General features: G+C 44.4%; 1 protein-coding gene across 2 annotated transcripts in view; it reads right to left on the bottom strand.

Annotated features, from left to right (window-relative positions):
• Window positions 1-24,153, bottom strand: part of LOC143805341 (uncharacterized) — a 105,773-nt gene that overhangs the window by 11,143 nt on the left and 70,477 nt on the right. For both annotated transcript variants that reach the window (XM_077284578.1, XM_077284577.1), the window contains exons 2-3: window positions 12,817-13,062; window positions 524-625 (exon numbers count right to left, since the gene is read on the bottom strand). In XM_077284578.1, coding sequence (XP_077140693.1) covers window positions 524-625; window positions 12,817-13,030 — 316 coding nt within the window. In that variant the 5' untranslated portion in view covers window positions 13,031-13,062. The remainder of the gene's footprint in view (window positions 1-523; window positions 626-12,816; window positions 13,063-24,153) is intronic.

Below are 24,153 nucleotides of genomic sequence, written 5' to 3'. Positions count from 1 at the left end.
TACAATGTGTGGCGTCCTGAGCGCCTCCTGGTAATGCAGTTTATACAGCTTTATAACAGTCTGCTGCCCTCGTGTGGCCATTTGTACATAATACGCCTTCCTACATGTCAGGCAGCGATTGATACTGCAGACCGTCCTCATTACTATGGTATATTTCATGTTATCATCACCGTGCACGTTATACATCTATCAATCTCAGCACATTGCATTCTGTAGGTTGACAATGTGCTAATAATTTGTCTCATCATACAATCACACATTTTACCTGCTGCCATTCCCTTACATCCATGTGACTTCCATCATACTTCTCATTCTCTGGTGATTATGTCCGTCTGTCTCCCCACTCCCACCACCACCACCACCACGTATCTTTAATCGTTTTATCATGCTTTGATTACATATAGATGATACGAATGGTTTTCTCCTTTACTTATACCATTTCTCTGCATTTGTACATTATAGTATAGTAATCTCAGCACCATAAATAACTTCATTTCTATTTGAAAAATATCCTTCAACAAACCTGTGGCATTCGGTGGGGCTGCAGTAGTCAGGTCTGTACTATTGAGGGCCACGCTCGTTTGGTTGATAGTCTTGGGGGGTGTGCTTGTCGGCTCATCACATACTAGAAAGAACAGAAGTTATCAGTAAAACAACACAAAACATGACATATTACATGGCAACAAGCAGGATCTCTAAATATTCAAGCACGGTGTCAGTCTCATATGTATGACACCCAGGTAATAAACTTTCTTGTTAATATCATTGTGGGACACAGGACCGGGGGGGGTATATGTTACCGTCACACTCAGCGACGCTGCAGCGATATAGACAACAAGCCGATCGCTGCAGCGTCGCTGTTTAGGTCGCTGTAGAGATGTCAAACACAGCAGCTCCACAACGTGCAGGAGCGATCCTGTGACGTAACGGCGACTCACTTATCGTTCTCACAGGTCGTTAGCTCCATGTTTAACATTGCTGGCATCGTTGCTTTTGCTGTCAAACGACGATACACGCCGACCTGACGACCAAATAAAGTTCTGGACTTCTCGCTCCAACCAGCGATATCACAGCGGGATCCAGATCGCTGCTGCGTGTCAAACACAACGAGATCGCTATCCAGGACGCTGCAACGTCACGGATCATTGTGGTTCTTGTTGTAAAGTTGCTAAGTGTGAAGGTACCTTTAGTGTAGGGTCTGTAGGAGGCAGGAAAGATCTTTATCAGGTCTTCTGTACCATGTAGGTAAAGAAAAGTGCAGATGGCCTCCACCCCAGGGAAGACACACCATGCACTCCACAGAAGTGAACCTCAGTGCCACAATAGCATGCCACCAAGGGGGTGACCCTGTGGGTGGCCAAGGACAATGGATGTGGGTGTATAATCCTCCCACATGTTATAGGAGAGTACAAGTACCCCTTCCCCCTCATCCCCTACTCCCATGGGTGCAGGCTAGGAGACTCTACCTCCTCTTTTTCACAATTTTTTCCCCTGCAGCCATCTTTTGCCTTTTTGCGCCATACTATAGGTGACTTTCAGTCCCATTGTTCCTTCTGGTCTCCACCATCTCTCCCTAAGCAGTAGAGATTTGGAATCTCTCTCCCCACAGGTGCTCTCACAAGAGATATAGGGCTGCATCTCATATAACCCACAATACCATGACAGAGCCACAGCAGATGGTGTCGGGCAGGGCCGGACTGGCCATAGGGCACTTCTGGCAAATGCCAGAAGGGCCGGTGCCAGTGGTGGGCCGCTCAATCCGCCGCCCCCGCCGTCGCATTCAACTATACCGGCGTATAGACGCCGGTACAGTTGAATGCAATGATGGAGGAGAGAGCGTCTACAGACGCTCCTCCTCTCCCATCATTCCCCGCTCTGCCTCTGACACTGCGGGTGCGCGATGATGTCATATCATCGCGCACCTGCTGTGTCCCGGGCAGACTGCAGCTGCTGAGACAGGAGCAGGAACCAGGAAGCAACGCTGGGCACGAGGAGAGGTGAGGAGAGTTTTTTTTTTTTCTGGACTGTGGGGCCATTCTCGGAGGAGGGGAGGGGAGGAAGAGAAGAGATGTGGGCTGTATATAGTTCTCTGTGGGCTGTGCTCTGTGCTGTATACTACTGTGGGCTGTATATAGTTCTCTGTGGGCTGTGCTGTATACTACTGTGGGCTGTATATAGCTCTCTGTGGGCTGTGCTCTGTGCTGTATACTACTGTGGGCTGTATATAGCTCTCTGTGGGCTGTGCTCTGTGCTGTATACTACTGTGGGCTGTATATAGTAATCTGTGGGCTGTGCTCTGTGCTGTATACTACTGTGCTATATATAGTACTCTGTGGCTGTGCTCTGTGCTGTATACTGCTGTGGGCTGTATATAGCTCTCTGTGGGCTGTGCTCTGTGCTGTATACTACTGTGGGCTGTATATAGTACTCTGTGGGCTGTGCTCTGTGCTGTATACTGCTGTGGGCTGTATATAGCTCTCTGTGGGCTGTGCTGTATACCACTGTGGGCTGTATATAGTTCTCTGTGGGCTGTGCTCTGTGCTGTATACTACTGTGGGCTGTATATAGTTCTCTGTGGGCTGTGCTCTGTGCTGTATACTACTGTGGGCTGTATATAGTACTCTGTGGGCTGTGCTCTGTGCTGTATACTGCTGTGGGCTGTATATAGTTCTCTGTGGGCTGTGCTCTGTGCTGTATACTGCTGTGTGCTGTATATAGTTCTCTGTGGGCTGTGCTCTGTGCTGTATACTACTGTGGGCTGTATATAGTTCTCTGTGGGCTGTGCTCTGTGCTGTATACTACTGTGGGCTGTATATAGTACTCTGTGGGCTGTGCTCTGTGCTGTATACTGCTGTGGGCTGTATATAGTTCTCTGTGGGCTGTGCTCTGTGCTGTATACTGCTGTGGGCTGTATATAGTTCTCTGTGGGCTGTGCTCTGTGCTGTATATAGTTCTCTGTGGGCTGTGCTCTGTGCTGTATACTGCTGTGGGCTGTATATAGTACTCTGTGGGCTGTGCTCTGTGCTGTATACTGCTGTGGGCTGTATATAGTTCTCTGTGGGCTGTGCTCTGGGCTGTATACTGCTGTGGGCTGTATATAGCTCTCTGTGGGCTGTGCTCTGTGCTGTATACTACTGTGAGCTGTATATAGCTCTCTGTGGGCTGTGCTCTGTGCTGTATACTGCTGTGGGCTGTATATAGTTCTCTGTGGGCTGTGCTGTATACTGCTGTGGGCTGTATATAGTTCTCTGTGGGCTGTGCTCTGTGCTGTATACTACTGTGGGCTGTATATAGTTCTCTGTGGGCTGTGCTCTGTGCTGTATACTACTGTGTGCTATATATAGTTCTCTGGGCTGTGCTCTGTGCTGTATACTACTGTGGACTGTATATAGTACTCTGTGGGCTGTGCTCTGTGCTGTATACTGCTGTGGGCTGTATATAGCTCTCTGTGGGCTGTGCTCTGTGCTGTATACTACTGTGCTATATATAGTACTCTGGCTGTGCTCTGTGCTGTATACTACTGTGCTATATATAGTACTCTGTGGCTGTGCTCTGTGCTGTATACTACTGTGGGCTGTATATAGTACTCTGTGGGCTGTGCTCTGTGCTGTATACTACTGTGGGCTGTATATAGTACTCTGTGGGCTGTGCTCTGTGCTGTATACTGCTGTGGGCTGTATATAGTACTCTGTGGCTGTGCTCTGTGCTGTATACTGTGTGCTATATATAGTACTCTGTGGCTGTGCTCTGTGCTGTATACTACTGTGGGCTGTATATAGTACTCTGTGGGCTGTGCTCTGTGCTGTATACTGCTGTGGGCTGTATATAGTACTCTGTGGGCTGTGCTCTGTGCTGTATACTGCTGTGGGCTGTATATAGTTCTCTGTGGGCTGTGCTCTGGGCTGTATACTGCTGTGGGCTGTATATAGCTCTCTGTGGGCTGTGCTCTGTGCTGTATACTACTGTGGGCTGTATATAGCTCTCTGTGGGCTGTGCTCTGTGCTGTATACTGCTGTGGGCTGTATATAGTTCTCTGTGGGCTGTGCTCTGTGCTGTATACTGCTGTGGGCTGTATATAGTTCTCTGTGGGCTGTGCTCTGTGCTGTATACTACTGTGGGCTGTATATAGTTCTCTGTGGGCTGTGCTCTGTGCTGTATACTACTGTGGGCTGTATATAGTACTCTGTGGGCTGTGCTCTGTGCTGTATACTGCTGTGGGCTGTATATAGTTCTCTGTGGGCTGTGCTCTGTGCTGTATACTGCTGTGGGCTGTATATAGTTCTCTGTGGGCTGTGCTCTGTGCTGTATATAGTTCTCTGTGGGCTGTGCTCTGTGCTGTATACTACTGTGGGCTGTATATAGTACTCTGTGGGCTGTGCTCTGTGCAGTATACTGCTGTGGGCTGTATATAGTTCTCTGTGGGCTGTGCTCTGTGCTGTATACTACTGTGGGCTGTATATAGTTCTCTGTGGGCTGTGCTCTGTGCTGTATACTACTGTGGGCTGTATATAGTACTCTGTGGGCTGTGCTCTGTGCTGTATACTGCTGTGGGCTGTATATAGTTCTCTGTGGGCTGTGCTCTGTGCTGTATACTGCTGTGGGCTGTATATAGTACTCTGTGGGCTGTGCTCTGTGCTGTATACTGCTGTGGGCTGTATATAGTTCTCTGTGGGCTGTGCTCTGGGCTCTATACTGCTGTGGGCTGTATATAGCTCTCTGTGGGCTGTGCTCTGTGCTGTATACTACTGTGGGCTGTATATAGCTCTCTGTGGGCTGTGCTCTGTGCTGTATACTGCTGTGGGCTGTATATAGTTCTCTGTGGGCTGTATATAGTTCTTTGTGGGCTGTGCTCTGTGCTGTATACTACTGTGGGCTGTATATAGTTCTCTGTGGGCTGTGCTCTGTGCTGTATACTGCTGTGTGCTGTATATAGTTCTCTGTGGGCTGTGCTCTGTGCTGTATACTACTGTGTGCTATATATAGTTCTCTGGGCTGTGCTCTGTGCTGTATACTACTGTGGACTGTATATAGTACTCTGTGGGCTGTGCTCTGTGCTGTATACTGCTGTGGGCTGTATATAGCTCTCTGTGGGCTGTGCTCTGTGCTGTATACTACTGTGCTATATATAGTACTCTGTGGCTGTGCTGTATACTGCTGTGGGCTGTATATAGCTCTCTGTGGGCTGTGCTCTGTGCTGTATACTACTGTGGGCTGTATATAGTACTCTGTGGGCTGTGCTCTGTGCTGTATACTGCTGTGGGCTGTATATAGCTCTCTGTGGGCTGTGCTGTATACCACTGTGGGCTGTATATAGTTCTCTGTGGGCTGTGCTCTGTGCTGTATACTACTGTGGGCTGTATATAGTTCTCTGTGGGCTGTGCTCTGAGCTGTATACTACTGTGGGCTGTATATAGTACTCTGTGGGCTGTGCTCTGTGCTGTATACTGCTGTGGGCTGTATATAGCTCTCTGTGGGCTGTGCTCTGTGCTGTATACTACTGTGGGCTGTATATAGTTATCTGTGGGCTGTGCTCTGCTGTATGCTACTCTGGGCTGTATATAGTTCTCTGTGGGCTGTGCTCTGTGCTGTATATAGTTCTCTGTGGGCTGTGCTCTGTGCTGTATACTACTGTGGGCTGTATATAGTTCTCTGGGCTGTGTTCTGTGCTGTATACTACTGTGGGCTGTATATAGTTCTCTGTGGGCTGTGCTCTGTGCTGTATACTACTGTGGGCTGTATATAGTTCTCTGTGGGCTGTGCTCTGTGCTGTATACTACTGTGGGCTGTATATAGTTCTCTGTGGGCTGTGCTGTATATAGTACTCTGTGGGCTGTGCTGTATATAGTACTCTGTGGGCTGTGCTGTATATAGTACTCTGTGGGCTGTGCTGTGTATAGTACTCTGTGGGCTGTGCTGTGTATAGTACTCTGTGGGCTGTGCTGTGTATAGTACTCTGTGGGCTGTGCTGTATATAGTACTCTCTGGGCTGTGCTGTATATAGTACTCTCTGGGCTGTGCTGTATATAGTACTCTCTGTTCTGTGCTGTATATAGTACTCTGGGCTGTGCTTTATATAGTACTCTGGGCTGTGCTGTATATAGTTCTCTGTGGGCTGTGCTGTATATATTACTTTGTGGGCTGTGCTGTATATATTACTTTGAGGGCTGTGCTGTATATATTACTCTGGGCTGTGCTGTATACTACTGTGTGGACTGTGCTGTATACTTCTACGTGGGCTGTGCTGTATACTACTGTGTGGTCTGTGCTGTATACTACTGTGTGGTCTGCTGTATACTACTGTGTGGTCTGTGCTGAATACTGCTGTGTGGGCTGTGTTATCTACTACGCGAGCTGTGCTATAGTATGCAGGCTGTGCTGTATACTATGCGGTTTGTGCTATATAATATGCGGGCTTTGCTATATACTATGGGGAGTATATTATATTCTATGGGGGAGGCCATGTTATGTACTATGTGGCTGTGTTATATACTATTGTGGGGGTATATTATATTCTATGGGGGAGGCTGCGTTATATACTATGGGGGGCTGCATTATATTCTATGGGGGGCTACATTATATATTATGGGGAGGTGGGCTGTATTATATTCTATGGGGGTTACATACTCTGTGGGGTGGCTGCATTATACTCTGTGGGGTGGCTGCATTATACTCTGGGGTGGCTGCATTATACTCTGGGGTGGCTGCATTATACTCTGGGGTGGCTGCATTATACTCTGGGGTGGCTGCATTATACTATATGTGGGCTGCATTATACTGTATCGAGGACTATGGGGAATACGTTATACTACATGAAGAACTATGGGGTGCATTATACTATGGGAAGTGAATTGTACTACATGGATGACTGTGGCGGTGCATTATACTATATGGAGCACTATGAGGATTGTATTATGCTATATGGAGGACTATGAGGATTGTATTATGCTATATGGAGGACTATGAGGAGTGTATTATACTATGTGGAGGACTGAGCAGTGTATTTTAATATATGGAGGACTATAGGGAGTGTATTATACTATATGGAGGACTATGGAGCACATTATAATATATGGAGGACTATGGGGTGTATTTTACTAAACAAGTAAAATGCTGCATATTCAGATTGTTTTTGCTGGAACAAAAAGCCTTGTTATCAGCAGCACATTGCCAGTGTAAACTGTAGATGTGCTGCTGAAAACATGATACTGTATGGTGATCTGTTAGTGATCTATTAGTGATTGTTCTGTCTCATCATTATTCCTCAGCTGGTGGAAAGAGGCCGGGAAACAAGTGTTAAACAACTTCAGTATTGTCGATCAAACTCGTTTAGCGGCCTGAACTCAGCGCACGTAAATACAACAGAAAGGCTTCTGTGTGATGTGCAATATGTTAGCATTTGGGGACCCATTTTAAACTTTGCCTAGGGCCCCACTTTGCCTAAAACCGGCCCTGCCTACAAGTGTACAAAGATATTATACAGTCACCATGTGACAAGTGGGCCTGTGTAACTTCAAATGCCAGGGCTGAATTTTAGTCCCAGTCCGGCCCTGGTGCGGGGTCGTCACGACAATAACCCTCATTCACCAGTCATCCCAAATTAGAGTATGAGCAGAGCATTTGGTACCGGGTAAGAATGAGTCAGACAAATAGCTGGTTCAATCTCAGTTGATGCTCGTGCATCTACAAGTGTCAGCAACGATCACAGCAACTAACTTTATTTCCGGATACGCAGTACTATATTGTTTTTGAAAAAGGAATGCAATAGGCGGGGTTTAAGCAATACATATCTAGTATTCAGTCTTTCTGATTTGTCCTGGTGTCTTCTGGTGAATCCTCCTTTCTTCACATTCCTGAAGTTTCAATTTCAGAAGAAATGATACTTCTTTCCTCAGAGACGAAAAGTAGGGCAAAGGTGAATACTGGCAGCCATTTTAAATACAGTTACATTAGAATCTCCAAGCATGGGGAAAACTTATTGTTTCACATAACAGTACAAAAAGTGTATAAAGATATATCTTTTTCACCTTGACAATGGCAACACTTCTATCCCTGCCCAGTCTGAATCCCTAGAGGATACCAAGGACTTACAAGTTTGAGTCTGAGCAGGATACTAGCTGGCTTCAACCATGCAGGACTACATTTGGGCAGTGAAGGACACCCTAGACCTAAAGGACGAGTCTGACTCCCATTCCCCAGGAAGCGGTTTCCCTTCGGCAGCACTGAAAGCAACAGGTTACCTCTCCACATGAAGACTTTGACAATCTTCCACTCAAGGAGTGGAAACACACAGATAGAATCATGCTGTCTTCATGCTGTCTTCCAAGAGGCCCTCTTAGCAGATGAATTGGTTGCCAAATGGTCCATATCTCCTGAAGTGGATGCCCAGGTAGGTCAAATCGAAAGTGGCTTCCTTGACCTTCTCTGATGTGGCGTCCCACTGTGACCTGCTGGGTACGAGGATTGCCTTCCTCCTTTGTAGGACAGAGGGCATTTGGAAAGCGCCTGCAAGACATCATCAAGGATACTACTGGGACATAAGAGTAATTGGCCCCCAAGAACCGTCTTCCTTGGGATCAGGTCATGCTAAATCCAAGTTGCTTTTGGAGTTTTCTGGATCAGGTTCTCTCCTACTGCTTTCAGCATTAATGGAGCGGCCTCCTGTCTGAGGAGAGGGTATAACCCACCAGAAGAAGCAAATACAGTTTTTCTTTCTACCTAGTATTGAGCGTCCTAGTGGCAGGGCCTACACCTCAGTCCCCTCAATGTATTCACTGAGAAAGATATTTTATGGTAAGAACAACGATCAAATTGTTCCTAAAATACTCTGTGCTGCTGCCTCCTGCTCCCTTCACTATGTGACTGGCAGTCTGTGGCAGCCTTATAACTCCAGTCTTAGAATAACCTGCTATGGTCTATTTGGCTGAATTAGTCCTCCGATTATGGCAATAAATTGTGTCCCGCAAAAGTCCACAGCATGTGCCATAATGTGTGATACAAGAGGGTCTCATCTCTGGAGAACGGGGGCCATTACATAACTCCCATAGACGTGAATGGAGAGCAGTGCTCAAGTATGGCCCCCCACCACCCGATTCATCCTCTGCATGGATGCAGCACCCTTCACTTCCCATAGGAGTGACCTGACGTTCAGCCTCTGTTCTCCACAGAGAAGAGACCCACATCTACCAGACACTTATGGAGTCCTGGGGGTAGGACCTTAACTTCTTATTGGTAATAATACTTTAAAAAGGTAACCTCTTATTCTAATTACCAGCCAGAAGCATTCATCTCCATTCCCTGGAGCCCCTGACTGTAGATATAAATAATTATCAGGCAGCGGGTGTGTTTGGATTACTACATGACGGACCTTCACTGGAAGCTGCAGCCCAAGTTACCGGAGGAAGGACCTGAGGGACCTCATTGTAAGGAATGGACTCTCGTGTGTTATAGAAATCAAGATTAATCCATGAACTACGGTACGTAGCGTTCTAACATATGTGATATTGTCAGCACCTCTGCTTGCTGTCAGTAAGTGGAAACATTCTTATTAACCCCTTCACCCCGAAGCCTGTTTTCACCTAAGTGACAGGGCCAATTTTTACAATTCTGACCACTGTCAATTTATGAGGTCATAACTCTGAAACGCTTCAACGGATCCTGGTGATTCTGACACTGTTTTCTCGTGACATATTGTACTTCATGATAGTGGTAAAACTTCTTCGATATGACTTGCATTTATTTGTGAAAAAAACAAAAATTTGTCAAAAATTTTGAAAATTTAGCAATTTTCAAACTTTTAGTTTTTATGCCCTTAAATTAGAGTTATATCACATAATATAGTAAATAAACAACATTTCACCACATGTCTGCTTTACATCAGCACAATTTTGGAAACCATTTTTTTTGGTTAGGGAGTTATAAGGGTTAAAAGTTGACCAGCGATTTTTCATTTTTGCAACAAAATTTGCAAAACCATTTTTTTTTTACGGACCACCTCACACTTGAAGTGACTTTGAGGGGTCTATATGACAGAAAATGCCCAAAAGTGACACCATTCTAAAAACTGCACCCCTCAAGGTACTCAAAACCACATTCAAAAAGTTTATTAACCCCTCAGGTGCTTCACAGGAATTTTTGGAATGTTTAAAAAAAATTGAACATTTAACTTTTTTTTTTTCACAAAATTTTTACTTCAGATCCAATTTGTTTTATTTTACCAAGGGTAACAGGAGAAATTGGACCACAAAAGTCGTTGTACAATTTGTCCTGAGTATGCCGATACCCTATATGTTGGGGTAAACTATTGATTGGGCACATGGCAGAGCTCGGAAGGGAAGGAGCGCCGTTTGACTTTTCAATGCAAAATTGGCTGGAATTGAGATCGGAACCCATGTCGCGTTTGGAGAGCCCCTGACATGCCTAAACAGTGGAAACCCCCCATAATGGACCCCATTTTGAAAAGAAGACCCCCTAAGGAACTTATCTAGATGTGTGGTGAGCACTTTTAACCCCCATTTGTTTCACTAAAGTTTAGAATGTAGCGCTGTGAAAATTAAAAAAAATCATTTTTTCTTTCCACAAAATGATGTTTCAGCCCGCAATTTTTTTTTTCCCCAAGGGTAACAGGAGAAATTGGACCACAAAAGTTATTGTCCAATTTGTCCTGAGTACGCCGATATCCCATACATGGGGAGGAACCACTGTTTGGGCGCACGGCAGAGCTCGGAAGGGAAGGAGCGCCGTTTGAAATGCAGACTTAGATGGATTGGTGTGCAGGTGTCATGTTGCATTTGCAGAGCCCCTGATGTACCTAAACAGTAGAAACCCCCCACAAGTGACCCCATATTGGAAACTAGACCCCCCAAGGAACTTATCTAGATGTGTTGTGAGAACTTTGAACCAACAAGTGTTTCACTACAGTTTATCACGCAGAGCCGTGATAATTAAAAAAAAAATGTTTCCACGAAAATGATATTTTAGCCCCCACGTTTTTATTTTCCCAAGGGTAACAGGACAAATTGGACCCCAAAAGTTGTTGTCCAACTTGTCCTGAGAACGCTGATACCCCATATGTTGGGGGAACCACTGTTTGGGCGCACAGGAGAACTCGGAAGGGAAGGAGAACTGTTTTAGTTTTTCAAAGCAGAATTGGCTGGAATTGAGATCGGACGCCATGTCGCGTTTGGAGAGCCCCTGATGTGCCTAAACAGTGGAAACTCCCCAATTCTAACTGAAATCCTAACCCCAACATTAACCCCAGCCCTAACCCTAGCCCTAACCCCAACCCTAACCCTAACCCTAGCCCTAACCCTAACCCCAACCCCAACCCTAACCCTAGCCCTAACTCTAGCCCTAACCCTAGCGGGAAAATGGAAATACATACTTTTTTTAAATTTTATTATTTTTCCCTAACTAAGTGGGTGTTGAAGGGGGGTTTGATTTACTTTTATAGCATTTTTTTGGCGGATTTTTATGATTGACAGCCATCACACACTAAAAGACGCTTTTTATTGCAAAAAATAGTTTTTGCATCATTCACCACATTTTGAGAGCTATAATTTATCCATATTTTGGCCCACAGAGTCATGTGAGATCTTGTTTTTTGCGGGATGAGTTGACGTTTTTATTGGTACCATTTTCGGGCACATGACATTTTTTGATCGCTTTTTATTCCGATTTTTGGGAGGCGGAATGAACAAAAACCAGCAATTCCTGAAATTCTTTTGGGGGGGGCGTTTATACCATTCCACGTGTGGTAAAATTGATAAAGCAGCTTTATTCTTCAGGTCAGTACGATTACAGCGATACCTCATTTATGTAATTTTTTTATGTTTTGTCACTTTTACACAATAAAAACTATTTTATATAAAAAAAAAATTGTTTTTGCATCGCTTTATTCTGAGAGCTATAACTTTTTTATTTTTCTGCTGATGATGCTGTATGGCGGCTTTTTTTTTTGCGGGACAAGATGACGTTTTCAGCGGTACCATGGTTATTTATATCCGTCTTTTTGATCGCGTGTTATTCCACTTTTTGTTCGCCTGTATGATAATAAAGCGTTGTTTTTTTGCCTTGTTTTTTATTTATTTTTTTGCGGTGTTCACTGAAGGGGTTAACTAGTGGGATAGTTTTATAGAGCGGGTCGTTACGGACGCGGCGATACCAAATATGTGTACTTTATTGTTTTTTTTTCTTTATTTGGGGATTTTTTTATTTTATTTTTATACATCCTATTTTTTTTTTTTTTTACTTTCTACTATTGTCCCAAGGTGGGACATCACTGTTTTAGATCAGATCGTTTATCTGACAGTGTGCATAGCACTCTGTCAAATCAACGATCTGACAGGCGAGTTCCAGAGGCTTGCCGGCGCCTGCTCTCAGCAACTCTCAGCAGGCGCCGGCTAGCCACGTGACTTCATGACCCGGAAGGAGTCCCGCGGCCATCTTGGATCCGGGGACTCCTTCCAGATCACCAGAGCAGCGCGATCTCATCGCGTTGCTCCGGTGGGAGAGCGCAGGGAGCCCCCGTCCCTGCGCGATCCCCCTCTATGCCGCTGTCACTACTGACAGCGGCATCAGAGGGGTTAAATGCACTGTCAGCTGTCATATACAGCTGACACCAGCACCCGATCACCGCGGCGCTCAGCGCGAGACCGCGGTGATCGATGCGCCGTACTAGTACTGCGGCTGGCACAAATGCAGTGCCGGCAGCGCCGTACTAGTACAGCGCATGGCGCAAAGGGGTTAATATAGTGACAGAAATCCTGTACACACATCAGTGGTGACACAAAAGGAACAGACTGTACAGCATATACTCACCAGTGCGGGTGTGATTGATAATCCAGGTGTAGTTGGCAATGGTCCCATTATCATAAGTAAATTCCACAGTGGGCGGTTGTTTACAGATAAACTCTTCATACAATTTCGCACAACATCCACCAGTGGCAACCGGTGTGATATTCGCAGTTGAATTATCTATTTCTAAAGACTTTTTTCCACACAAGATCCTGTAGCTTGTTGTACGTGTCTTCATATACACATACTGGCTGTGCGCGGTATTCCCAACTGACAGAAGAAAGAAGAGGAAAAGTCAGGCTCTCCACATACAGATCAGACGGGCAGAGAAAAGGTAGATTTGTAGGACTGGACACAAGAAATTACCGTAACAGCACCCTGTACATTATTCTCCTCACTACGGCGATGCCATACATGTGGGTGGTAGGTGAGGTTTGGGCAGCACAGGCTCGGGGAAAGCAAAATGGCTCAGAAAAAAAAACAATCTAGGAGAATCTGTCTACCTTCAGTGACGTGGTCACCCCCTATTTTACTGCTGGCAGATTATGAGGCCATATTGAGGCTTGTTTTGAGGGACGAGTTGTTTTTATTGGTGCCATTCTGGTACATTTTTTTATTCTCATGTATGGGGAGGGGTAGAACAAAAAACATGATTCATTTACTTTTTACGCAGTTCCTGCAGTAAAAGTGAACAGACAATTTAGTTTTTGGGTCAGTACAACTACAACAATATCAGATTATTTTTAGAGAAGCTTTACATTTTGCACCCTTTCTTGTAGTTTAAAAAAAAAAAAAAAAAAAAAAAGTTATTTTTGACAACACTTAAATTGTATTCTATGGAAGTATTTTTATTAATTAATTCTACGATGTTCACGGTCCTTTTTAAATAGTGTTTAATGTGATAATCTTAAGTCTAGTTTAGATGACATGAAACATCAGCCATTTAAAAAATAATTTTTCCTCTTTGTTAGGCTACGTTCACATTTGCGTTGTGCGCCGCAGCAACGCACAACGCAAACAAAAACGCAGCAAAACGCATGCACAACGCTGCGTTTTGCGCCGCATGCGTCCTTTTTTTCATTGATTTTTGACGCAGCAAAAATGAAACTTGCTGCGTCCTCTGCGCCCAGACGCGGGCGCCGCAGGGACGCATGCGGCGCAAAACGCAAGTGCGCCGCATGTCCATGCGCCCCGATGTTAAATATAGGGGCGCATGACGCATGCGGCGACGCTGCGGCGCACACCGCAAATGTGACCGTAGCCTTACCATGGTGTCTGCTTTTTCACATCTGTAGGACATTTTTCTTTATTCATCCATTGACCTTAATGGGAGAGTGAGCACTACCCATTGCTTTCAATGGGTGAAAAACACTGAAAGAAGTGACTTGCATTTTGCAAAAAAGCAGCTCTTTGACAAAACAAGAAAAGTGTGTGCATGAGATTTCTGAAGTCTCAGAATCTGCAGGTACTGTGAAACGCATCGGAAAATTTTAATTAAAAAAAACACAACTTCTGAACATAGCCTTTAAAAGCAGCACTCCAAGGTGATAACCCAAATGGACAGTTTTTTAGGTTCTGTTCGCATATCCAGCTGTCATCCGTTTCCAATGAATCCCAGATCAGATCCTATACAAACTGAGCAAAAATGGAAACTAAAAAAGACACAGCCATTCAAAAAAACAGAATCTTTGAAGAAAAATCTGGGTCCTCTTTAAAACATGGTTTCTGACTTTGTTCAGGATGAACATCTATTCTGATTCTTTTCTTGAGGCTATCAGATTATTAAAACAAAAACTACTAAGATTAATTAGAAATTACTAAAATGGCGGTGCTCACAGGGTAATTATGCAGAGCAGCCCCAGAAGATCCTGTAAGCCACATCCCTTAACACCTTAGTGACAGAGCCAATTTTTTTTTTACTTAATGACCAGGCCAATTTTTACAATTCTGACCACTGTCACTTTATGAGGTTATAGCTCTAAAACACTTCAACAGATCCCACTGATTCTAAGGCCGGCGTCACACTCGGCGTAAGACAATACGGTCCGTTTTTTACGGCCGTAATACGGAGAAATGTTCCCAAAATAGTGATCCGTAGTCAGGGTGTGTCAGCGTATTTTGCGCATGGCATCCTCCGTATGTAATCCGTATGGCATCCGTACTGCGAGATTTTCGCGCAGGCTTGCAAAACCGACATCTAATGGATTTATGTGCTCAAATGTTCGGGAAACTATATATACAGTATATATATATATATATATATATATATATATATATATATATATATATATATATATATATATATATATATATATATATATATATATCATTGAGACACATATATATATATAGTCTGTATTTAGATTTCATTCAGCGCGATATCTTTGACCAGCCGCTAATTCAATTGCCGGCTTTTCATTTCTCCTGCACAAACCCGACAGGATATGAGACATGGTTTACATACAGTAAACCATCTCATATCCCCTTTTTTTTGCATATTCCACACTACTAATGTTAGTAGTGTGTATGTGCAAAATTTCAGCGCTGTAGCTGCTGAAATAAAGGGTTAAATGGCGGAAAAAATTGGCGTGGGCTCCCGCGCAATTTTCTCCGCCAGAATGGTAAAGCCAGTGACTGAGGGCAGATATTAATAGCCAGGAGAGGGTCCACGGTTATTGGCCCCCCCGTGGCTAAAAACATCTGCCCCCAGCCACCCCAGAAAAGGCACATCTGGAAGATGCGCCTATTCTGGCACTTGGCCACTCTCTTCCCACTCCCGTGTAGCGGTGGGATATGGGGTAATGAAGGGTTAATGCCACCTTGCTATTGGAAGGTGACATTAAGCCAGATTAATAATGGAGAGGCGTCAATTATGACACCTATCCATTATTAATCCAATTGTTGGAAAGGGTTAAAAAACACACACACACACGATTAAAAAGGATTTTAATGAAATAAACACAGCGGTTGTTGTAATAATTTATTGTTCTCTCAAATCCATTTGCAGGCCCTCGCTTGGCAACATAATAAACGCACAAGATACATACCTTCTGATGTACTGTCAGGTCCAACGATGTAATCCATCTGAAGGGGTTAACTAATATTACAAGCAGGAGCCCTGCTATAATGCAGCTGTGCTCCGTGCTTGTAATTCCCCTGCGAATGAATGAAATGTAGGTCATTGACCTACATTTCATTCATTCGCGGTGAGGCGCCCTCTGGTGGATGTTCTCATGAACTGCAGCCTGGGAACTTTTTCCCACGCTCCAGGTCATATGAGGACATCCACCAGGGGGCGCATCACCGCGAATGAATGAAATGTAGGTCAATGACCTACATTTCATTCATTCGCAGGGGAATTACAAGCACGGAGCACAGCTGCATTATAGCAGGGCTCCTGCTTGTAATATTAGTTAACCCCTTCAGATGGATTACATCGTTGGACCTGACAGTACATCAGAAGGTATGTATCTTGTGCGTTTATTATGTTGCCAAGCGAGGGCCTGCAAATGGATTTGAGAGAACAATAAATTATTACAACAACCGCTGTGTTTATTTCATTAAAATCCTTTTTAATCATGTGTGTGTGTGTTTTTTAACCCTTTCCAACAATTGGATTAATAATGGATAGGTGTCATAATTGACGCCTCTCCATTATTAATCTGGCTTAATGTCACCTTCCAATAGCAAGGTGGCATTAACCCTTCATTACCCCATATCCCACCGCTACAGGGAGTGGGAAGAGAGTGGCCAAGTGCCAGAATAGGCGCATCTTCCAGATGTGCCTTTTCTGGGGTGGCTGGGGGCAGATGTTTTTAGCCACGGGGGGGCCAATAACCATGGACCCTCTCCTGGCTATTAATATCTGCCCTCAGTCACTGGCTTTACCGCTCTGGCGGAGAAATTGCGCGGGAGCCCACGCCAATTTTTTCCGCCATTTAACCCTTTATTTTAGCAGCTACAGCGCTGAAATTTTGCACATACACACTACTAACATTAGTAGTGTGGAATATGCAAAAAAAAGGGGGATATGAGATGGTTTACTGTATGTAAACCATGTCTCATATCCTGTCGGGTTTGTGCAGGAGAAATGAAAAGCCGGCAATTGAATTACCGACTTTTCACTAACAGCGCTGCGTATTTCTCGCAAGTCACACTGCTGGTCCGTGTGGAATCCGTATTTTTCTCGCCCCCATAGACTTTCATTGGCGATTTTTTTGCGCAGTACGCTGACAAACGCAGCATGCTGCGATTTTGTACGGCCGTAGAAAGCCGTATAATACTGAACCGTAATATACGGCTAATAGGAGCAGCCCCATTGAGAATAATTGTGCCGTATGTTATGCGAGTTTTACGGACGTAGTTTCTGCGCTCTTACGTCCGTAAAACTCGCCAGTGTGACGCCGGCCTAACTTTGTTTTTTCGTGACATTGTACTTCATGATAGCGGTAAAATTTTGTTGATACAACTTGTGTTAGTTATGAAAAAAAAAAAGGAAATTTGGCAAAAATTTGGAAAATTTTGCAATTTTCAAACTTTTCATTTTTGTACCCTTAAATCAGAGAGTCGTATCGCACAAAATAGTTCATAAATAACATTTCCCACATTGTCAGCTATACATCAGCACAATTTTGGAAACTATTTTTTTTGTTACGACATTATAAGGGTTAGGCTAGGTTCACATTGCGCTAGGTGAGTCCGTCTAACGGACACGTTTTTAAGTAGTGAAAACGCAATATAACGCACATACTAACGCGCCCATAGACTTGCATTGTCTGACGCCTCGTGACGCATGCCAAATTTAGCATGCGTTAGTCACATAACGTTTTTTTCTGACGGACCTTGGAACGCGGCTTGCAGCGTTTTCGGGTCCGGCCAAGCTAACGCAATACTAACGGAAGCGTTAATTCTGCCATTGATGTCTATGGCAAACGCAGCCAGACGCAAATCTTGATAAATTTCCAAAAAGAACCATACGTTTTAATAGCGTTTGAGGGAGGTCCATGTGGTCATGTGACAGGAAACAGGATTTCGGCCATTACTGTCCCCAGCGCACATCCTGAGGCCTGCTGCACACCAGAGAAAAAGTGTCTTGCAAAAGATCACAGGAAATGTACCGTATTTTTCGCTTTGTAAGACGCTCCGGATTATAAGACGCACCCCAAATTTTGAGGAGAAAAATAGGAAAAAACTTTTTTTTAGTAAATTGGTGGGGCGTCTTATAATCCATGCATCTTATTACTTACCAGGGGTTGTGGCTGTGGTGGATCAGGGTCCCAGGGTCGTTGCTGGAGGCAGGAGTGGAGCATTGCTGCAGGCTGGGATGAGGGGGTCTGCAGGGGGGGCTCCTGTGCTGCAGGAGGGCTCCTGTGCTGCAGGCTGGGATGAGGGGTCTGCAGGGGGGCTCCTGTGCTGCAAGCTGGGATGAGGGGTCTGCAGGGGGCTCCTGTGCTGCAGGGTTGTCTTCGATGCTGCAGGGCTGTCTCCGGTGCTGCGGGGGGCTCTGGCGACATTTTGTGAAAGGCCAGAGCCCCCGGCAGTTCGTCCATGCGTTCCTGTATGACTGACTCCGGGAAAATGGCCGCCGGAATCTCGAGAGATGAGATCTCAGCGCTGAAATCTCATCTCCCGAGATTCCGGCGGCCATTTTCCCAGAGTTAGTCATACTGGAACGCATGGACGAACTGCCGGGGGGCTCTGGTCTTTCACAACATGTCGCCAGAGCCCCCCGCAGCACCGGAGCCTCCAGCATCACCTGGGGCAGCAGTGGACAACCCCGGAAGCGGCGGCGGGAGACAGCGGCAGCGGGCGGTAGCGGCGGCGGACACCCCCTCATCCCAGCCTGTAATGGTAAGCGGTATATCCGCTTTGTTAGACGCACCCACATTTCCCCCACAAATTTGGGGGAAATAAAGTGCGTCTTACAAAGCGGAAAATACGGTAAGTACATTTGTATATATACAGTGCCTACAAGTAGTATTCAACCCCCTGCAGATTTAGCAGGTTTAATAAGATGCAAATAAGTTAGAGCCTTCAAACTTCAAACAAGAGCAGGATTTATTAACAGATGCATAAATCTTACAAACCAAAAAGTTTTGTTGCTTAGTTAAATTTTTATAAATTTTAAACATAAAAGTGTGGGTCAATTATTATTCAACCCCTAGGTTTAATATTTTGTGGAATAACCTTTGTTTGCAATTACAGCTAATAATCGCCTTTTATAAGACCTGATCAGGCCGGCACAGGTCTCTGGAGTTATCTTGGCCCACTCCTCCATGCAGATCTTTTCCAAGTTATCTAGGTTCTTTGGGTGTCTCATGTGGACTTTAATCTTGAGCTCCTTCCACAAGTTTTCAATTGGGTTAAGGTCAGGAGACTGACTAGGTCACTGCAACACCTTGATTTTTTGCCTCTTGAACCAGGCCTTGGTTTTCTTGGCTGTGTGCTTTGGGTCGTTGTCTTGTTGGAAGATGAAATGACGACCCATCTTAAGATCCTTGATGGAGGAGCGGAGGTTCTTGGCCAAAATCTCCAGGTAGGCCGTGCTATCCATCTTCCCATGGATGCGGACCAGATGGCCAGGCCCCTTGGCTGAGAAACAGCCCCACAGCATAATGCTACCACCACCATGCTTGACTGTAGGGATGGTATTCTTGGGGTTGTACGCAGTGCCATCCAGTCTCCATACGTCACGTGTGTGGTTGGCACCAAAGATCTCGATCTTGGTCTCATCAGACCAGAGAACTTGAACCAGTCAGTCTCAGAGTCCTCCAAGTGATCATGAGCAAACTGTAGACGAGCCTTGACATGATGCTTTGAAAGTAAAGGTACCTTACGGGCTCGTCTGGAACGGAGACCATTGCGGTGGAGTACGTTACTTATGGTATTGACTGAAACCAATGTCCCCACTGCCATGAGATCTTCCCGGAGCTCCTTCCTTGTTGTCCTTGGGTTAGCCTTGACTCTTCGGACAAGCCTGGCCTCGGCACGGGAGGAAACTTTCAAAGGCTGTCCAGGCCGTGGAAGGCCAACAGTAGTTCCATAAGCCTTCCACTTCCGGATGATGCTCCCAACAGTGGAGACAGGTAAGCCCAACTCCTTGGAAAGGGTTTTGTACCCCTTGCCAGCCTTGTGACCCTCCACGATCTTGTCTCTGATGGCCTTGGAGTGCTCCTTTGTCTTTCCCATGTTGACCATGTATGAGTGCTGTTCACAAGTTTGGGGAGGGTCTTAAATAGTCAGAAAAGGCAGGAAAAAGAGATAATTAATCCAAACATGTGAAGCTCATTGTTCTTTTTGCCTGAACTACTTCTTAATACTTTAGGGGAACCAAACAGAATTCTGGTGGGTTGAGGGGTTGAATAATAAATGACCCTCTGAAAAAACTTTTCCCAATTTAAAAAAAAATAAATAAACAAAGAAATAACATTCTTTTTTGCTGCAGTGCATTTCACACTTCCAGGCTGATCTACAGTCCAAATGTCACAATGCCAAGTTAATTCCAAATGTGTAAACCTGCTAAATCTGCAGGGGGTTGAATACTACTTGTAGGCACTGTATATACTAGATGGTGGCCCGATAACGCATCGTGTATTCTAGAATATGCATGTCCACGTAGTATATTGCCCAGCCATGTAGTATGTAGTATATTGCCCAGCGATGTAGTATACATCACAGAGCCACGTAGTGTATTGCACAGTGAAGTAGTATACAGCACCCAGCGACGTAGTATACAGAACCCAGTCACGTAGTATATTGCACAGCGACGTTTGTCACAGTACCGTGTGAGCGGTGAGCTGAGGGGTGTAAGGGGGCGCCGAGCAGTGAGTGCGGGGCGGCCCTATTTTTTTTCTGACTGTGCGCGTCGCTGATTGGTCGCGGCAGCCATGACAGGCAGCTGCCGAGACCAATCAGCGAATTAATACCGTGACAGAAGGACAGAAAGACGGAAGTTCCCTAGACAATTATATAGTAGATATCTCTGTATACATCATGGGAGTCTGTATTGTACGACGGATGTGTGTGTACTAAAAATGTATTGCTTTGTTGCAGATGTCGGATAGTGAGGGAAGCAGCAGCAGCATGTCTGCGGTTTTTTCTTCTCAGTCGGTAGGCTTGCACTTTAAAAAACCACTAAAATTTGTGTGAAAATTCAGTGTATTAAGCTATATATATATATATGTATAATCATGTTTCTATTGCAAATAGGAGTCTTCGGAGCCCGAGGCTGCTAGGCGCCCCCCAAAAAACAGGCAAAACCAACAAAGGTACATAGCAGACATTATTAAGTTTTGCAAACATAAATTTATTGATCAAAGAAATGTAATTTTTTTTTCCATTTACATACACAATAGGTTGTGGCGCACGGAGGACACAAGAGGAAGAAGGTTCCTCGCCGTCTGTCGTCTCCACAACTGCCAGTGGTAAATATAAAACTAGAAATTTACCTACAATCTATCTATTCACTTTCTATCTGCTATATCTATAAACTATCTATCCACTATCTCTCTCTCTCTCTCTGTCTGTCAATCTTTCGCTGTATCTATCTATGCATCTATCTATGTATCTATCTATCTATGTATCTATCTATCTATCTATGTATCCATCTATCTATCTATCTATCTCTCTCTCTCTCTGTCTCTATCTATTAGTCTACCAATAAACTGAATTTGAACCTTTCAACATAACGTTTTGTGTTTACATAGTCCAAGTCAGCGTGCCAAAAAAAAAAAAAAGGATTGTGGTTGACGAAGAGCCGTTGACCATTCACAATGAGACACTGATCAACCTTGTGGAAGCCAACCCCTCAATATGGGACCAAAGCGACAGCTCCCACCATGACATAGTAAAGAACCGCAAGTTGTGGGATCAAATTATCTGTCACTTTGATCCCCGATACATGGAGAAGTCGTCAACCTCAAAGAAAAAAAATTGGTAAATATTGGTGATGTTAAATTGTCTACTATCTATCTCTGAACTATCAACTACCTATACACTAAACTATTTCTCTATCATCTATAATTACTATCTATCAACTATCTATCTACTGGCTATATATCAACTATCTTAACTATACACAATTTTTAAACTATCAATATAAGAACTGTCTACTATATATATATATATATATATATATATATATATATATATATATATATATATATATATATATATATTATTTTTTTTTTAACCTTTTTTTTTAAAATTACAGCGGATGCGGTCCATACTCGCTGGAAATCAATAAGGGACCGCTTTGTCCGTGACTACCGGAATAGTCAAAATGTACCAAGCGGAGCAGGTGCAAAACGGGTGACCCCGTATGTGCACTACGAGCAATTGCCCTTTCTTCAAAAAACATTGTCTCAGCGCTCGTAAGTACAAATTGGTCTGTGTGCGAGAAATTTTTTTTTAAAAATTACAGCAAAATATATATATATTTTTTTGGTTACAGCACGATCTGCAGTACCGCCACGCCTAGACAGGCAGAAGAACTGGAGCCATCTCCACTGGAACCAAGTCAGCAGACGGGCACTGAAGACGTCTCTGTCATCAGCGAGCCACGATCTGGGGAGAGAAGCACTGTGGCTTCAGGTGTGAGTGCCCGGTTGCAATCAGTGCGTGGACGCAAGCGAGCTTCACAAAAAGATGAAGCTGATGCCATTATGTCGATGGACTTCAGCGGGTTGAGGACATGTGTCAGAGTGAACTGAAAGACCTGAGGCGGGAAATTACCGACTTACAATCTCGCGAGTCTGTATATTCTGCAAATGAATGGAAGCTACTTTTTTTGTCCTATGTTCCCGTAGCACAAAATATCCCGGCACACAGAAACCTTTTGTTTCGGCAAAGACTGAATGACCTTCTTGAGGAATTTGTGGGACCCCAGGAGCCAGCTCCATCGAGAACCAGAAGCATAGACATGCCGGCCTACAACCCTCAATATAGAGCTCGGTGTGAACCGAGCATTGAACATCAGAGACAAAGTAGCAGTCCATCATAAACCTGGGCAGACAATACGCCCGCGCAATACCAGAGTCTATAGTACAGCTCAGTGTCCCCAGCCAGGTGCAAACTGTGTTTCACGTTTTTTGGTTTATTGTTTTTTTACCACCCAATTTCGTGTGTGTTTTTTTACATCCCTATGGGATATCATATGTAACAAGTTCACAACTGTTCTTTCATAAAAATTCGGAAACTTAAGTAAACTGTTTAAAATCTGATTCTTGTATGACTGTGAACACAACATAACAGTAATGTAACATTTTACAAGACATATTTTACAAGACATATGGGAAATAAAAAAACACAGACACAGCTTCAGACACAGACACAGCTTCAGACTTGAAATAAATTTTACACGTGTCTGTCTTGCCATGGAACATGCCCCTCATGTATGAAGTACTGTGCAAATTGGTCACGAATCCTCATTATTTGTGCTGTAGACCGAACAGCAGTAGATTCAATGCTCATGAGGTTCGACTCACATTCATCGGGGTCAACCACCTGGGGTTCATGTCTGGCCACAAAATTATGCAGACAGATGCATGCCTTCACAACACGGTCCACATTTTCTGGTTGCAGTTGCATGCACGTTAGTAGAATTCGCCATTTTAATGTCAAAATCCCAAAGGCGCACTCCACATAACGTCTTGCCCGGCTCAAGCGATAATTAAAAATGCGCTTGGTGGAGTTCAGACTGCGGCTTGAGTACGGTTTGAGGAGATTTTGCCCAAGTTGGAACGCCTCATCACCAACTAAAACAAAGGGCAAACTTGGGTCTTCGGTCCCCGGTAGAGGTCGTGATGAGGGTAAGTTAAAATTGTTGCTATACAAACATCTCCCCATGTTGGAGTCTCTGAAGACTCTTGAATCGTTAGTACGGCCATACGCACCAATATCCACAGCTACAAACCGGTATCTTGCATCCGCAATAGCCATCAAGATTATCGAGAAGTATTTTTTATAATTATAGTACAGGGACCCACTATGCGCTGGTTTCTGAATCCGTATGTGCTTGCCGTCCACGGCACCAATACAATTGGGGAAATTAGCCACATCCTCGAACTGTTGGGAAATCGCTAGCCACATTTCTGATGTTGGGGTTGGTAGCACAAGTGGTTGCAAGTTGTTCCAAATGGCATCACAAGTTTCCCGAACCAGTTGGCAAATTGTTGACTTCCCCAGTCTAAATTGGTAATGCAGTGACGCAAAAGATTCTCCGGTAGCCAGATATCTGTCGGCATTGAAAAAGAAAAAAAAAAAAAAGTTAGGATTTTCAAGGACAACTAAAAGGCTACATAAATAGAATATACAATTGCTAAATGAACATTATGCCCCACGATGCCTAGATCTAGTCTTTGT

This window comes from Ranitomeya variabilis, chromosome 2 (genome assembly GCF_051348905.1).
Source record: "Ranitomeya variabilis isolate aRanVar5 chromosome 2, aRanVar5.hap1, whole genome shotgun sequence".
In the NCBI taxonomy this organism is placed as follows: Eukaryota; Metazoa; Chordata; class Amphibia; order Anura; family Dendrobatidae; genus Ranitomeya; species Ranitomeya variabilis.
Note: the sequence above shows the minus strand (reverse complement) of the source record. Positions and strands in the feature narration are given on the sequence as shown.